The 16,578-nt window shown below is 45.8% G+C and overlaps 1 protein-coding gene across 3 annotated transcripts in view; it reads right to left on the bottom strand.

The window, feature by feature from the left end:
* Positions 1 to 3,176: 3,176 nt before the first annotated feature.
* Positions 3,177 to 16,578, bottom strand: part of ankrd11 (ankyrin repeat domain 11) — a 169,534-nt gene continuing 156,132 nt past the window's right edge. For 2 of the 3 annotated variants that reach the window (XM_083662348.1, XM_083662349.1), the window contains 9 exons: positions 16,183 to 16,383; positions 15,684 to 15,826; positions 15,156 to 15,303; positions 10,573 to 15,040; positions 6,826 to 9,727; positions 6,519 to 6,617; positions 6,139 to 6,282; positions 5,903 to 5,995; positions 3,177 to 5,709 (listed from right to left, as the gene is read on the bottom strand). In XM_083662348.1, coding sequence (XP_083518474.1) covers positions 5,524 to 5,709; positions 5,903 to 5,995; positions 6,139 to 6,282; positions 6,519 to 6,617; positions 6,826 to 9,727; positions 10,573 to 15,040; positions 15,156 to 15,303; positions 15,684 to 15,826; positions 16,183 to 16,383 — 8,384 coding nt within the window. In that variant the 3' untranslated portion in view covers positions 3,177 to 5,523. The remainder of the gene's footprint in view (positions 5,710 to 5,902; positions 5,996 to 6,138; positions 6,283 to 6,518; positions 6,618 to 6,825; positions 9,728 to 10,572; positions 15,041 to 15,155; positions 15,304 to 15,683; positions 15,827 to 16,182; positions 16,384 to 16,578) is intronic. The other variant, XM_083662350.1, reaches the window with a different exon arrangement.

Here is a 16,578-nt window from a genome sequence, read left to right as displayed (position 1 = left end):
GCGCCATGGTTGTATAGCTGTGTTCCTCCATACAACATTGATATGGACCCCCCTCCCCCCAAAAACATGTAGAAGATCGTCATCTGCCCAAATAAAACCTTAGTCATGCACCTTCCGGTCAGGCCCTACACGCACCAGCGTCTGAAAAAATATGAATGCTGGCGAGACCCCTTTTTTTTAAACCCCGTTTGAATTGTGCCATGAAGTACACGTGTTGTTTTGTTCATCATTTAAAAGATAACTTTGCAAGTCAAGAAAGTCAGTTTGTTGTAAAACAGTTATACATTAGAAAGACTACACACAACCAGTCATGTAAGTGACATAACTTTCTCTCCCGCCAGGCCACGTTGGTGTTGGTGTGACGTATATTGTGGGTCACGAGAGATGTCGTTCATTGAGCGGTTTCATACAAAACTAAACGTTATGTTTCAGTTTTATGACAAACTGCAGCTTTCTTGACATGCAACATTATCATCAGTATATAAGTGGGAGCTGGGGCTCTGTCTGTTTGTTTCTCTGTCCCACTGTGACATCATCAGTGATGTCATAAATCCCACTGACATCATCAGTGATGTCATAAATCCCACTAAAATCCCCCAAAAAGTGTGTCCATGGCGCTTAGCGCGCCAATTTATAATTTCTTGAAAAAGACAAGGCAAAATCAAGAACCAGAGGCGGGGGTAATGTTTCAAAATTTTATTAACGAACATAATCTCTGAGGAACAACAGCAGTTCTCGCGCTCTCTGTACATGCAACTGTAGAAAATAACAATTTAGAATTTTTACGTTTCAGTTTTAGTCTTTTTTCCATCCTCATTTCAGTTTCTCGCGTTTGTTTTTGCAGGAAATCAACAACAGCTAGAGGTGAAAGTACTGGATTCTGTTACAGCACTGACGATAGCATCAACAACCCCCCCCCCTATATCCCCCCCCATAGCTGCTCCAACAATATGTACACAATTAAACTACATTGTACAAATAAAAAAAGTTACATTGTTACATCATAATCACCTGCAGCGAGCGCACTTGTCTCGTTGCTGTTAGAACCCCACATTCTACGCAAGTTTTAGACTAGTACAAAGAGGAGGGTGCAAAACGTCCTGGGAGGTTTATTTACAAAGCTATGTACAGTATGTCTCTTTCACGCATTACAGGAGGAAAATTTACACAGCGGAGACCAACTTTAACTCAAAACATACCACAGGTGTCAAAAAAAAAAGATAATAAATAGGTTATTTCTCACCATTTAAAGAGTAGTTCTCCATGCTTTTATTAGTCATTTTCCATTCTAAAAAGGAACAAAGAAACAGCTACAGTCCGGATAAAAAAAAGAAAAGAAAGAGAAAAGAAAGAAAAGGCTTGAAATCGTGATTCTATATTGTGAAAAAATAGCAATTATGTATATTTATGTCCAGTAAGAAAAAAAAGCAAAACAACCAAACAAAAAGAATCAATCTAAAAGAAACATACTGAGCGAATGTGAGGAGAGTAGAGGTAACATGTTGCTGACTGAGGAGGTGTCAGGCTAGCATCTGGATCATCACCATCATGGCCAAGTGCTTCACTGTGCATCTGAGGGCTGGGGAGGGGAGGGGGGGGGGGGCTGAGAGGCTAATCTTTAGTCAGTTTATCCAGAAATCACTGTTTAGTGGGGAATATTCACAAGCCGGTATCTGTCAATGCATCACGGTCTCGGTCAGCCATCACAATTTCAAGCCTTTGTGGTTCAAAATAAACGATCAAATATAAGAAGTAAAAACAAGGCAGGGCTCAAAAAACCGTTAAAAAGGTGACACATGAAACTGAAACACACTTTTGATGTCTTGTAAACAATAGTGAGGGTGTGGTCGGTCGGTCGGGGCATAGTAACGTTATACATTCTGCTTGATAAGCAACGTGATTGACATGCCACTGGTGTTTATGCTTCATACAGGAAGATAAACCAAAAAACAAAAAACCCTAAGATAAACACGACAACATTCAACACTACCTACACTGAGCTAAAAAAAAAAATCTGTGGAGGAAAAAAATCCCTTCCCAAAAGAATCAAAGAAACAAAACAACAAAAAACATAAACGGGGGCGGGGGGGGGGCTTTAAAAATCAAACTTCTGGGTATTTGTATGAGCTATGTATAACAAATCTGTGTATCTTTCAAAAAAATATCCAGGACTATATATCTAGCCAACCTTTCTGCACAGTGGAATAGCAACAACCATTGCACTTGACTAGACATACCATACAGAGCTATGTTGACTAACAGTGTGTGTTAATAACTTAAAAGTTTCAGCTAATATTGCCATCAGGATACATGAGCAGCTCTCACACACAGACAGGCAGCCTATGTGGTAGGTCAGGAAAGCTTTTTAAAACCAGGACCCACTAAAAATAGAGAATACAAGTTGTCATCACCAAACACCTTTCAATGGGATTTAAAATGGGGGGGGGGGGGGACAAAACTGAAAAATCTACCCAAAACTTGAGCATAGGCTAATTTCTTATCCCGCCATTGTTTTTTTGTGATGATGTCCGTGTCTTTTTTTTGGTACATATTGAGAAGATTTAAGTCTCGTAACTTAACTGTCTGCTTGGGCCTGACATAAGAATATGATTATGGCAAATGCCACCACACAACAGTGCATTATGAGGAAGCAACTTCAACTAAAACATGTAAATGTTTGAAAATCCCTGACAACACTAGCCAAACCCCTTTTTAGATTAACTACTGGTACAACCTTGGAAGGCCGAGGTGACATGGGAGTATCTGGATCGGAGCCGATTCGATTTAAATGACTACACTGTACCTACAAGTTTCAATGGAATTCTAAAATTGAATAACAAATGTTTAAATGTAATCCAATTTAAACAGATTACAACAGCCATTTAAGTAGATAGAAGGGCATGAGCCTCATGCAAAGTCAACTTGTGTTTTGGACTTTTCTGACGCAGAAGACATGACTTTGGCGCCATCCAGTGAGTAAAGGTAGAGCAGCACCTAGACAAGGAGCTGCTCTCCAATAATGGACAAGGGGCAGACACTAGCCTGGGTAAACCCAGCCTCCACGTGACCTCTATCTATGCGCTATCAGTCACTAGCTTTGTGACTGATAGCGCATAGATAGAGGTCACGTGGAGGCTGGGTTTACCCAGGCTACAGACAGACTGCTACAAAAAGACAAATACAAATAATAATAATAATAATAATATAATAATAAAAAATAAAAGAATCAATATGGAATGAAGCCTTTCATTGGCTGTCACAATTCTTCAGAATCAGTCCATTTCATGTCAACAGTCAAGCGAGCTGTACACATGAATCTGGATGTCTAAAGTACTGTCACGAGGAAAACACAAAGAGGGAATAAACACGTCTAAAGTAAATAAACACATCTAAAGTAATGAAGAGCTGTCTGAAAGACCCAGGTCCTGTTGCTTTTAGACAAGTTAGACGTTTGCAATTTCAGCCCAATTCTTGTTAATAAAAGACAATGAAAATGAATTTTAAACCGTTAAACATGAATGTGATGCTTTTGCTTGTGAATGACATCTCTCTCACTCTCATCCCACCCAGATATATCTATATTATGTGACTTTGCCCGACATTAAGTCATATTTTCACTGAAAAAGGCATTTTCTTGGTTTTGAAAATTTTCAGATATAATTGTGTAGTAAAGCAATGAATAATAAACCTCTGTCTATTTCTTTAAATAAATCCACAACAACCATTCTGCTACATCTGAGGGACTATTATGGTGGTTGGCCCGTGGGAGGCCCTGGTCAATCTGGAAGTGTTCTCTATCAACTAGTTAGGTGTGTTGTGGTGATCCAAGCCCAGGGGAATTGCCTTAACCCATTGATACCTGATGCAGCATTTGTGTGTGTATCCCTTTAAGAACGTGAACCGCGTGACACGGTTTGCGGTCTTAAAGGGATACACACACAAATGAGGGATATACACGCAAATGCTGCATCAGGTATCAATGGGTTAACCAACCCTGGACTGGATCTAGCGATGGGATCTTACAACTGTGCACTGGAGTCTTTCAAATACTGACAGAATCGTGTACACATTTTGGCCCATGGATATGAGGGGGAAAGTGCTGCCCAAAAGTGAACTGTACATACAAAGATAATTTTTATTCATTTATTTTTTCTTTACACTTAACTGAGTGATGTTACAGTACATAAGTTATTTACAACTGTGCAGTAATGTGTGGCAAAATAAATTATCTAGAAGGCAGCAAGAATACATTGGTTAACGAATATAAAAACTGTACATCATTTACGGAATACAACTTTTTTTCAGTTTTCTTTTTGTTTTTGTTTTTCCATTAAACTAATATTGGCTCTGTAGTGTTTCAAGTCACTTCCTCAGAAACAATGAAATGCCCAAGTAAAGAAATAGACAAAAAAGAAGAATATTTCTCTCCTCTCGCCAAACCACCATTATCTTAATAGTCTCTTTAAATCGCAACATTCGTTATGTTTGTTTCTTCTGCTTGTCCTGTGGTGTTTTTGCAGTCCATGGCGGTCTGATGTGTTTGTGCTGGGAGCGAGCGGGCTAGCTGAGGAACACTCCGGTCTGAACCTCAGAGATCCACTCCTCCTCTTCTATCTAGCCAGGCTGAGAGGTTGCTGGAGATCAGTCTCTCTTCCTCTCAGACACTGGGCCCTGATGCGCACACACATCTCGAACCCTCTGCTGTATTCCAACCTGCTGCAGGTTCTGCAGCACTTCTGTTGAGCCTGGTCTGGTGCAGTGTGAACCAGAAGGGGCATTCTCTGGGTATATGGTCTTATAGCCCCCCCAAACCATCAGAAGCAGGTTCTAGCTGCTCGGTCTGTCCATCCCAGCAGTCTGGCTGCAGGGACACATTGAGGAGCCACACGATGTCCTCCGTTTCAGGTCGGGCTCTCTCTAGTCCTCCCGGCCCACCAGGAGCTCAGCAAGGGAGGCTTCTCTCCTCAGTCCTCCTCCTCAGGACAGGCACCGCGCTGGTGGGAGAGCTCTTCTCCGGTACGTTCTACCTGTGGTAGTGGTGGGTCTTGTTGAAGCGGGGACCAAAAACAAATGCAGAAAATAGATCTCTATCCCCGTCTCACCTTAACTGAGTACTGAGGTGTTTTGTCCCAAAGTCAGAGCCTCAAAGCAAAACACTGTTTTTGCTTTTCATACTCTGATCAAACAAAAGTGTAAAAACTTCGAGGATGAAAGTGCAAGTTGTGTGTGTGTTTTCTTTTTCCCCGGTAAAAAGATGCTTCCTTCTTTCACGGGAAGGGAATCATGAGCAAGTTTTTTTTATCTTTACTTTATTTTTCTATAGAATATAAATTTTGTTCCTCTCTAGAGTCTTCTTTCAAACTTGCTAGCCCTTTCCATTCGTTCAGTTCAACGAAGTCTCATTGAAAAGAAGTGATTCAGAAGTAGTTATGCTCTCTCTCTCTGCGAGTGTGAGCAGTATGCTCTCTCTCTCTCTGCGAGTGCGAGTAGTATGCTCTCTCTCTCTCTGCGAGTGTGGCTGTGTCATGCGGGCAGCAGGACAAAGTCGTCGTTGACGTCGACCATCGGCACGTAGAAGGAGGGCACCTCGTTGACGCAGAGGGACTTGTGCCCGGCCGGGTCCAGCTCCTGCACCTTCAGCTGCCACTCCATCCTCTGCACGGCGTTCAGGGCCGCCGCCTCGTGCTGCTGCCGCATCAACAAGCACGTCTGAGGGAAGGAGGAGACACGTAGGATTTACACTTGGGGGGAAATGGCAACTGCCTTTGCAATGACAAGGTTTTCCCACGGCCTTGGGACTATAAAAGAAGAAATGGTGTTAAAGTCACATTCAAATCAATCATCGACACACGTTAACACGTTGCCCTAACAATCAAAGAGGACGTGTGCTGCTTATATTTACCTTCATGCGGTCATATTTATCGTCCACATCCTGGATCCAGGAAATGAACTGGCGAGCGTTGAAGCGATCTCTCACAGACTTGTTCTCATCGCCCTGAGAACACAGACCAGGTTAGAGATCAGGATATAGACTGAGAACACAGACCAGGTTCTAGACTGTACAGACTAGTATCAAGTACTGACAGCTTTGGACTGCCTTGTATTTAAAGTGTGGTGCATATCTGAGCAGTGTGCTACCTGGGTCTCTGAAGGCATGTTGTACACTTCAGAGTCCAGCAGCATGGTGCAGGCGCTGAACGGCACAGCCTGATTGGCTATCGTCCTGGCCGCTCTGCAGTGGACCCTCAACACTTCCTGCTCACATGACACGATCAGCTTCTCCTGCAAACAGCCAGAGGAAAGACAGAAGATCAGATTGAAAGTTAATTCGATACGAGACTGACTTTCAAGCTGCCTCACAATCTACGGGCTGCTTGGTGGTGAGGCCAACAGAAATGGGCCACAACCAACCTATATGCAGGCAGGCAGGGAAAGGAGGTGGTTATGAAGGATGCAGGGACATTTTGGCAAATAATATGCATAAAAAGAGAGAGAGCTCTATGGAATGTGTTCCTTACCCTTTCTATGCTGTGCTGCAACCTGAGTTTCCCCCTCACACCTTCCTGTTGTCTGAAGAGTTCCTTCAGAGGTTCTGACAGCGACGGAGGTGGAGCAATCTGTGAAGCAAACATTGTTTGAGTTATGTGAATTCTCTCTGACACTTCAGTGTTCAATATAACAGAGCAGAGGCTTTAGATTAATGAGAGCTTTCAATAGTATAGTTGGTAGTCAAAAGTTAGAAATATTACCTGCTATTTTACATTAAACTGTTTTCCAGATTTGGATGTAACGCTACTTGAATGAGGAACTAAGAGTGAAGCTCACCACAGGGATGTGCAGCTTGCTGAGGGGCTTGCCGTCCAGCAGGTAGGATCCCGTGTAGGTCACGTACTCAGCGTAGCACTGTGGGGCCTGGGGGGTGATGTAGCACAGGATCTTCCTCTTCTCCTCAATCTTCTTCCTGATCTGCAGATACTCAAAGTACGGGTTGGAGCGGTCACTGTGGTACGGCTCAATGTCATCAAGTTTGATGGCATTGACTATTACAGCCAGAGTCTGCTGGATCATCTCTCTGGTCTGCTGCATGGCTGTGTTCACCATCTGGGACTGGACCTGCTGCCCAGCCGAACGAGGAAATTTCCTCTTCCGTGGGTGCTGGCTCTGAGACTCCTCATCCTCCACAGGCAGAGGGCGACCTTTCGTTGTCTTATTGAGAACCACTGGAACAGGAGTGGGAGCTGGAGCTGGAGCTGGAGCAGGAGCAGGAGTGGGTACAGCTGCTGCTGCTGGGGTTGAACTGGGCACGGTAGAGAGACTAAGAACCGGCTCCTTGTCATTCTCTAGGGTGGGTGTTGGAGTTGGAGTAGGAGTAGGGGTAAGGGTAATGGTCACCACTGGGCTGGTTGTCACCGGGATGGCGGTGGCAGAGGGGGCTATCACACTTGGGGGAGGAGGGACAGTGATGACAGTGGCAGAGGGATTGTGCTTGCTCTGATTGGCCAGCATGTGGGCGCGGTTGCGGGTCATCCTTTGAGGAACCTCCTCCGTCTTCTTGGGGACATCTACAGCGGTCGACACGGTGGTCAGGGTAACCGTCAGATGTTTGGATGTGGTCTCCTGAGTGTCTGACAGGTCCCCTGTGCTGGAGATAGTGACTGCCACGGGGAGCTGTGGGAGAGGACTGCACGATTCTGATCCCGCTACAGGCTCAGATATCTCTTCCTGTCTCAGGTCTGACTTGGTAGGAGACACTGAATCCAGGGGAACCGGCAAAGAGTCAGTAAGGGACTGGATCTGCATGTGATGCTGCTGGCTAACATCTGATTCCACGGATGAAAACAACATATTGCCATCTGCCTCATCAGGTCCTTCATATGGCCCCTTGTCTCCCAACACACTGTCCTGTTGGTGTTTAAGAGACAGAGAGCTGTCGACTGGCACACTCTGAGGCTCAGGGTCCAACTCTTGCTGGAAGTCGGCATGTGGTGACGGGGGTACAACCAGGTCTTGTCCAGCAGATTCCCCTAGCACTAAACCTCCGGAAGGACATGGCGTCTTAGCCAGGCCAGTAAGGTCCACCTCCATTAGATCTGGGTCATCATCTCTGTCTAGGATGGCGTGTCGAATGTGGGCCGGCATAGCCTTGCTGTGGTCTGCGAGCTCCGGCTCTCGACCCTCAGCTTCCTCGGACTTGTCTGGGAGGGGCAGGTCAGGCAAGGAGAAAGGCCCCAGGTCATCCAGCTCATCCACGGCTGCAGAGAACGAGTCTGCCCAGGGCACCACGGGCTCATGGCTCACAGCTGGAACCATGTGGCTCACAGCTGGAACCATGTGGCTCACAGCTGGAGCCATGTGGCTCACAGCTGGAACCATGTGGCTGTCAGGTGCAGCAGTGAAGCAGTGGGAGGTCTGCCGGTCGTCTGGTCCCACACATGGTGGCTCTGTGTCCATCTGCTGGCTATCATCCATGCTGGGCTTGCGTTCTGTAAAAAAGGACTCTAGCCTAGCGGAGGATGATGAGGTGTTCATATAATTTGGTTCAGCATCCATAACCGTGTCGGGCCTCTCCGGAGAGGGAATGTCCGCCACAGCCTCCTTCTGCTCGTCAAAGTCAGTGTCAGGTACGTATGACCTGGAGTACGAGGCGTAAGGAGGAGTGATGGAGGGATGGCCAGACATGTGCTGCATGTCGCTGTCTGAATGGGAGAAGGGGCTGGTGATCTTGGAGACAGCAGCCTCTATCTCCCCGTATGTCCGGTGGGGAGATTTGAGGAGCATCTCAGGGTTCCAGTCTATGTTGGGCTCGCAGGAGTTCTCCCCCATGTTAGGTGGAGGATGTGTGGGGGTGAGCTGGTGGACATCTGGAGCTCGCCGCTCTGGAGACTCTGCAGGCCAGCTCTTTCTCAGAGGGTCCTCAACCTGAGGGGAGAAGGAACATGCCTCCCTCGTTGGATCCGGCTCCTCAGCTGCACAGTGGTCTCCATCTCCTCTCTCGTCCAAATCACCATCATCATCATCTTCTTCGTCTTCCTCCTCCTCCTCCTCCTCCTCCTCTTCTTCTTCCTCCTCCTCCTCCTCTTCATCCTGTTCCTCTGCGACAGAGGGAAGATATTCAGTACCACTGACAGGCTCTGAGGGGAGCAGGTTGGGCTCACTGTGGTGAGGCTCTGAGATGTCATCGATGTCCAGGGGTGGCAGAGCAGCAGGAGCCGGGGTTGGTGGTGCGGCAATGTCCAAGCAGGGCTCCTGGGGGTCGGGCCTGTGGACTGGCGTGGAAGGCTTGAGCAGGAAACTGTTGTATGCGCCTTCAGGGAGGTGCTCGTTACCCTCTGGGCCAGCTAGCGTTGACGCTGCTCCATCCGGGATTGGATGAGCCGGCTCCAGCCGAGGGGAGAGCATTCCCATGGGGGAGAAGTAGGGAGGTGACAGGCACTCCAGCCTGCACTCCAGCCTCTCCACAGAGGCTGATTTGTCCTCTGGAAGCTGGGAGGAGGACGACAGTTCAAACTCAGAACCTCCGGGACAACTTTGCTGTCGAAGGAACTTGTCAGCCTCTGCCTTGAACTCATCCTCCAGTGGCCTGCGGACCTCAGATGAGGCCGAGCGGCTGATGAGGGGCAGCTGGAGGACCTCAGATGAGGCCGAGCGGCTGATGAGGGGCAGCTGGAGGTTCTTTGCAGGCGTAAGACAGGTGCCCTCGAAACCGTGGGATGAGTTAGAGTACCTGCTAGAGGACAAACGGAAACGAAAGACATTGGAAACACAGGTTAGGCGAAATTTTATGACAAAAATGCAACAGTCTATCATACAAAATGAATTCTACCATCACCATCACCATTAGAGATGAAACGATTATAGTGACAAAAATGATCACTATTCACGATATATATCACAGTATTGTTAAAATGTGCTGAAAATGTTCAAAAAGTACCGATGCACTCACTGAAATCATTTCACCAAGGCTACACGCCTGCATCTGGGAGACTGTTGCTAACTTTGGTTGATATTTGTATTTACGGTGTTTTTTCAAAACGCTGTAACCACGGTAACACAATACTCACGGTACAGTTATACGCTTTTAATCATAATGAACATTTAAAAAGGTACATGTATGGTTACTGTAAGGCAGGCGTGTCCATACTTTGGAATGGGGCCCAGATTACAACAGATAATGTGAGTGACTTTGTTTACCATCTGAAAACATTAGTTCCGCCCGCATAGTTCCTACTTGGTGCTTGTCTACAAACTGTATGATAGTGCTGTCATCGTTAGGTGAATGGAAGAAACGCAAAGTGAACTTGCTTGATGAACCAATACTGTGTGGAGGGCCATATAAATTAATTGTGAAATTGAAAAAAATATATATAGTATATTTTTAGAGACTAGCCGAGGGCCCCTTAAAGCTGCGCCGCGGGCCGCAATTGGCCCCCGGGCCAGACTTTAGACATGCCTGCTGTAAGGGTATTTTATCACGGTTGATCATTAAACCGGTTATCGTTTCATCCCTAAACATCATCAACATCAACCATGATCAGAGCAGTAACCCCAATATAAATCTCCATGTTTGAGTACCTTTCGAAGAAGGACGGCGAGCAGGCGTTCATCGACATCGTCATAGCAGAGGAGTTCTGGCAGTCCAGCCCATCAAACATAATGTCAGGGTAGTCCTCGGCACTACAGGATGGGGTCCGCGGGGTCTGCATCACCTCCTCATAGCTGGGACAGGAGATGACAGATGTTGGGGTGGGGACACCCGTTGGCCTGTTCTGATCCGGCCTGGGGGAGGCAGGGAGGTTCTCCTTCATCTGGTGCCCAGCCAGCCAGTCCTTGGTGTTCTGGCCGTCAATGGGCTGGGACTTCCTGTCCGGCGACATGATTTGGGCCGGGAGACCCACGTCCTTCAGCTTCTTCTCTTTAAGAGCAGACTCCAGGCTGTTGGATTTCTTGGACGACAGCTCATTGCGGCTTTTCCTCACGTCCTCTGTGGACTTTGTTTTGTCTTTCAGTTTAGGGTCGCCTGATCTGTGTCTCAGCTTTTCCATCTGCTTCATCCTTTCTTTGTGTCTCTTGTGGCGCTCCTCAATCTCCTGGTCTTTCAGACTCAACATCTGACCAAAACTTGTCAGTCGGAGATCACCGTCCACGAGCAGCTTTTCACGTGGACGGTTGTCTTTCCGCAGCGTGTCTTTAGACTGAGGAAGCTTTTCATTTTCCTCCTTCGCCTTAGATTTAGTGTGGTCCACCCTGTTGTCTTTGTCTACTGTATCCCGATTTCGGTCTTTTTTCACGTCAAATTTAGGACTTTCTTCTTTTGACCGGTCTTTCAGAACAGTGACCTGTGGACTGTCTTTCAACCCCGACTTCACATCCTCCTTGGAGTGTTTCAATGACCCAAAGCCATCAACATATTTATGCTTCTCCTCTTTGATTTTTTCCTTGTGTTTCTCTTTCTTCTTTTTGTCCTTCATCTTGTCACTGATGACACTAGTTCCTTTGTCTTTGTCCTTTTTGGACATCTCTTTTTCAAATTCCAAGGTCTTATCAAAGTCATCCTCCCCATCTACCTTAGACCCATATGGGAAAGTGTAAGGGTCTGCCTCTAGAGGCATGGGCTCTTTGTCAAAGGGTAGGCTCTCCCTGCGGCCATAGGACTCTCTGATCTCCTCCGTTTTGTCACGTTTGTCCCCTTTCTCCTTCTTGACCTTTTCCTTCTCCTTGTCATGGCTTTTCTTGGAGGAAGAGGAGGAGTGTCGATGCCTCTCCTTCTCCCTGAACTTATCCTGGGGCGTGGATATGGACAGCGAGTCTCTCCTTTCCTCAGACATGTCCGGCAGGCTGAGGGAGGAGTCATAGTAACTGCTGAGGACTGGTTCATGACCCCGGTCAGTGAAGCTGTCTGAAGAGATTTCACTGTTCTTGTCATTGGAGTCATCTTTATAGTCGTTCATGGCTTCCTCCTCCAGTTTTTCCAGGAGGGACTTCTCATTCTCACCACTACCTTTTGAAGGCTTCCTTTCCTTGGAATGATCCTGCCTGTCTTTATATTTGCTCTTAGTCTTTTCCTCGCTGGTATCCCTCTTGTCCAACAGCTTCTGCTTAGTTTTCTTATCTTGGTTTGAGTCCACTGACATTCTGTCTTTCCTTTCCTTATGTTTTGCATCCACAGAATCCTTTTTATCCTTGTTGTGTTTCTCCAGGGAGCCTTTCCTCTCTTTACCTGTGTCAAATGTGGCCTTTTCTTTTTTCTTGTCTTTGTGTTCTTTCTCTTTTGGTTTTTCCGTGGTATGTTTGGCCTCTGCAGAATATTTTCTTGTTTTTTCTGGTGGGAAGTGGTCCATCTCATCCTGATCAGGTGTGGAGTCTTTTCTGTGGGAGTCAGACAAACCGAGTGAATCACTCAACTTAGCCACACCGCCATTGTAGCTGCCCTCCTCCTCATCGCTTTCATCAGTGAAAATGTCTTCTATCTTGTACCAAGTTTTCTCACGGATCTTCTCAGTTTTCCGTTCCTCTTTCTTTACCTCCAGGAAATCCTTCTCCCTTTCAGCATGCTTGTCCTGAGAGGCCTTCTCTTTCTTGTCCTTGGTCTGCTCTGAAGACATCTTTCGATCCTTGTCTTTGCCATGTGAGTCTTTGTGTTTGTCTTTGGCTCCCTCCTTCTTGTCTTTGGCTCCCCGGTCTACATCTTTCTCCTTGACAGGCTTTTCTGTTGAGCTTTTCTCACTCTTCTCCTTCTCCTGATCAGCTCCTCTGTCTTTAGGTTTCTCCTTGTGCTTGTCAGCTTTTGTCTTCTCTCTTTTTTCCACTCCATCAGCTTTCTTCTCCTTCTCTTTTCCAGAGTGGTTTCTCTCTCTGATATCACAAGATGAAGATTTGCCAACAGCATCAATGTCTTTGAAGAAACCATCACTGCCATATTCGTCTCTTATAGATTCCTGCTTGATTTTTATGTCCTTTCTATCTTTCACAAATTCATATGAATCTTTGCGGTCCACAGACTCCTTCTCTTTCTTCTCTTTGACGATGTCTGTAGACTCCTTTCGCTTCTTCTCCTTTTCAACTGAATGGCTAGAGTTCAGTTTCTGTTTTTCTGTCCAGTCCTTTTTCTTTTCATTTGTCTTTTCTGACGAGTCTTTCTCTTTCTTCTTAGAGGTGGCTTCTTTCTCCGTTCTTTTGTCAGTATGATCTGATTTTTTGTCTTTGACTTTGTTTTCTTTCCTCCTGGTCTCTTCTTTGACCGTCTCAACAATCAGTTTCACAGCATTGTTGGCTTTGTATTCCTTATAGTCCTTGACGGGAGCGTCCCAGCTGTCGTCCCCATAGAGGGAGGAGTCAGAGGACATGTCTGAGCCCCATCTGTCATGGTGGTCGTCTGAGGCACTCAGCTTGGTGTCTTCCATGTTCAGGAAACGGCTGTTAACGTCATAGGCTTCATACTCAGGCTCTTCCTTCTGTGTTTTGTCCTTTTTAGATTTCTCCTTCTCCTCCTTGGTGTTTTTCTCCTTATCCACCTTCAGATGTTTCTCCTCTTTCTGCTCACTCTTCCTGTCTGCCTTTGAGGAGGACTTCTCCTTGGTCTTTTTCTTTTTCTCTTCTTTGTGAGCCTTCTGTTTCTCCTCCTTGGGCTTCTCCTTCTCCTTGATGGTTCTATCCTTCTCAGCTTTCACAGGCTTCTCCCTCTCCTCCTTAATAGTCTTCTCCTTTGTGGATTCCTTTGCTTTCTTATTTTTCTCCTCTTTCACGGCTCTCTGCACTTCTTTTCCAGAGGACCAATCCTTGTCCTCGGACTTGCTTTTCGAAAGCCTATCCTCCTTTTTCGAATGGTCTTTTTCATGTTTCGATAACTTGACCTTGCTCTCAACTGGGGACTCTGTCTCAACAATTAGTGACTTTTCCCTCTTATCATCAAAATCAAAAGAATAGCTCTTGACAAATTTCTCATTCATGTCTTGATTGAGCACTAGACTCGGGGTTTTGTCCTTCTCCTTAGCTTTGTGCTTGTGCTTCACTTTATGCTTTTTCAACACCTTGCCGTCTACGTCCGTTTTGGAGACTGTGCTGTCTGCGTTGGAGTTTTTGTAGACATCAGAATTCTTCTTGTCTATTGTGTTGCTGTGGACATTGTTGTTTTTCTTCTTGTTCTCCTGCGCTTTCTTCTTCACCTGTTTGACGGACTCTACACTGGAGTCAGCAGAGGAGTAGTCAGACTCACTGGACAGCCTCGTTCGGACTGAATCGGAGAGAGAACTGACGTCCGACCAGGCAGGAGACGAGACGGTCTTCCAGCCATCTGTCCTCCACTGCTTTGGGTGCTGCTCCGCTAATGACGGCGCTTGTTTCTGAGAGTTCACGTTCCCGTGGGAGGAGGAGGAGGAGGAGGATTCTTTCAGGCTCGTTGCACTAGAGTCCTTCACACTATTCGAGCCCTTATCATCCTCACTCTCCATATCTCCACAGTCAGAGTCAGATGTACAGAACTTGTCGTTGACTTTGTTAAACCGGACTTCTTTACTGACATTATTTTTACTCTCCTTCTTCCGCTTCTTTTTCACTTTATTCTTGTCCTTCTGTTGTTTGGAGCTCAGGGTGCTGGACTCCCTGCTCTTGGTATTCGTCGGCGGGGCCGGTTGCCTCGGCGCCGGCGTCGGCGTGAAACACAACGTCCTATCGTCCTCATCTGAACTGTTGCTGTCGGAGATGATCCGCCTCACAGCTTTCTTTGGTGTGACTGAGTTGCTTTTGGAATAGGTTTTGACCTCCGTCTTGGGTGTCGCGGTGCAGCTGTTGGACTTGGGAACCGGCTCCTTACGGAAGTCTTTCTTCAAGAGGTGCTTGTCATCCACAGGGGGGACGCGTTCCTCCTCGTCGTCCTCATCAAACTCGTATTCGTCTTTGACGGGTGTGACGGCGGCGGATTTGGGGGTTTGAGGGTCCAACTTCCCCTTCAACTTCTGGCCCTTCTCAAACTCTGAGTCGGTGTTATTGCCATCGACGGAGCTGGACGGGGCAAATGACGGGGCATCTTCCTCCTCTGAAGATTCTGAAGAGAAAAGAACAATCAAACAAATTTACATTACCTTTTACACTGTACAATAAATAGTCTTATACTGAAGCCACATCATAAAGGGATGATGCCCAAAGAAAACATTGCGTACCTGATGAACTTTCTTCACTTGAGGTGTACGTGCCTTTCCCCAGCAACAGATTCAGCATCGTAGGAGAGTTGGCAACTTTCAATGGCGTTTCACCTCTTCTGTTGCTTTGACGTGGGTCTCCTCCATACCGTAAAAGTAGCTTCACCACCTGAAACAAACACAATAAAACACTCGATGAAGATGCCGTGTATAAAGTGCAATGGAAGAGCACCTGTGATTAGCATTAGCATTAGTGATTAGCATCGCAACTTCTATTATGTTCTCCTGCATGTGCCGTGGCCCATGGGTATGCCCTGCAAATAGTCACAGCGATGATGTTCATTTTGTTAGAAGACTAGAATTGGACAGACTAAACCTAACTAAGATAGTTTCCATCAGGTCAGAGTCTGATGGCTACTGATTCTACTGTTTTGCCTTCTTGAGTTTGGGTATTTCTTTCCAGCCAACTCATATTTTTGATCCCGTGAAAACATCTGGAATAGTGGGGAAACCCCATGTGCGCTGTATTTCTTGAATATGCCAGCTCACCTTGAAATGTCCGTTGTTGGATGCGTCGTGTAGAGGGGTGTCATCATCGAGACCCTTGACGTTGACCTCTGCGCCGGCTGCCAGCAGCTGCTTGGCCACATCATAGTACCCCCTGTTGCACGCCTCATGCAATGCAGTCCAGCCTAAGTATGAGAAGACATGATGTTTGAGAGGTGTATGCTCTGGATGCATAGCACTTAAACTACAGGACATTCTGCAAGCACGCCATCTAATAATAAATAAAATAAATAAAATAAATAAAATAAATAAAATAAATAAAATAAATAAAATAAAATAAAATAAAATAAAATAAAATAAAATAAAATAAAATAAAATAAAATAAAATAAAATAAATAAAATAAAATAAATAAAATAAATAAAATAAATAATATAAGATTGTTCAATCCTCTTTATTGGTGCTTAGCTAGACATATTCTCTGTAAAGCCTTCTGAGACATGCTTGTGAATTAGGGCTATACAAATGAACTTGACATCTCACCTGCAAAGTCTTTTACATTCACATCAGCTCCTTCGCTGATGAGCTCCTTGATACGACGCGCCTCTCCCCGGATGGCTGCTCTGTGCAGACGAGTCTCGCCCCGCTCGTTGCGCTTGTTCACTTTGTCTTTGGTTTTAGATGCAGAGTTTGGCGTTCCCTTCTGACCCAGATTGGACTGCGACTGGTGCTTTGGTGTTGTGTCTAGAAAGAGGAGGTAGACACTGAAGATCAACACTAGCATGGATATACATGTTCTATTTTTTTTGCTGGCTAAAAATAAAATGTGATTTGCTAAGACATCCTAATGGCAACGTTTAAATTACTCTTGGTTACTACTTATTTAAAGCCTATTTAACGCAGACTGTAAATTTCATGTAAATTCAATGTAAACTCATG

This window comes from Poromitra crassiceps (assembly GCF_964638095.1).
Source record: "Poromitra crassiceps genome assembly, chromosome: 28".
NCBI lineage: Eukaryota > Metazoa > Chordata > Actinopteri > Beryciformes > Melamphaidae > Poromitra > Poromitra crassiceps.
This window is presented reverse-complemented; position numbering and strand designations above follow the sequence as displayed.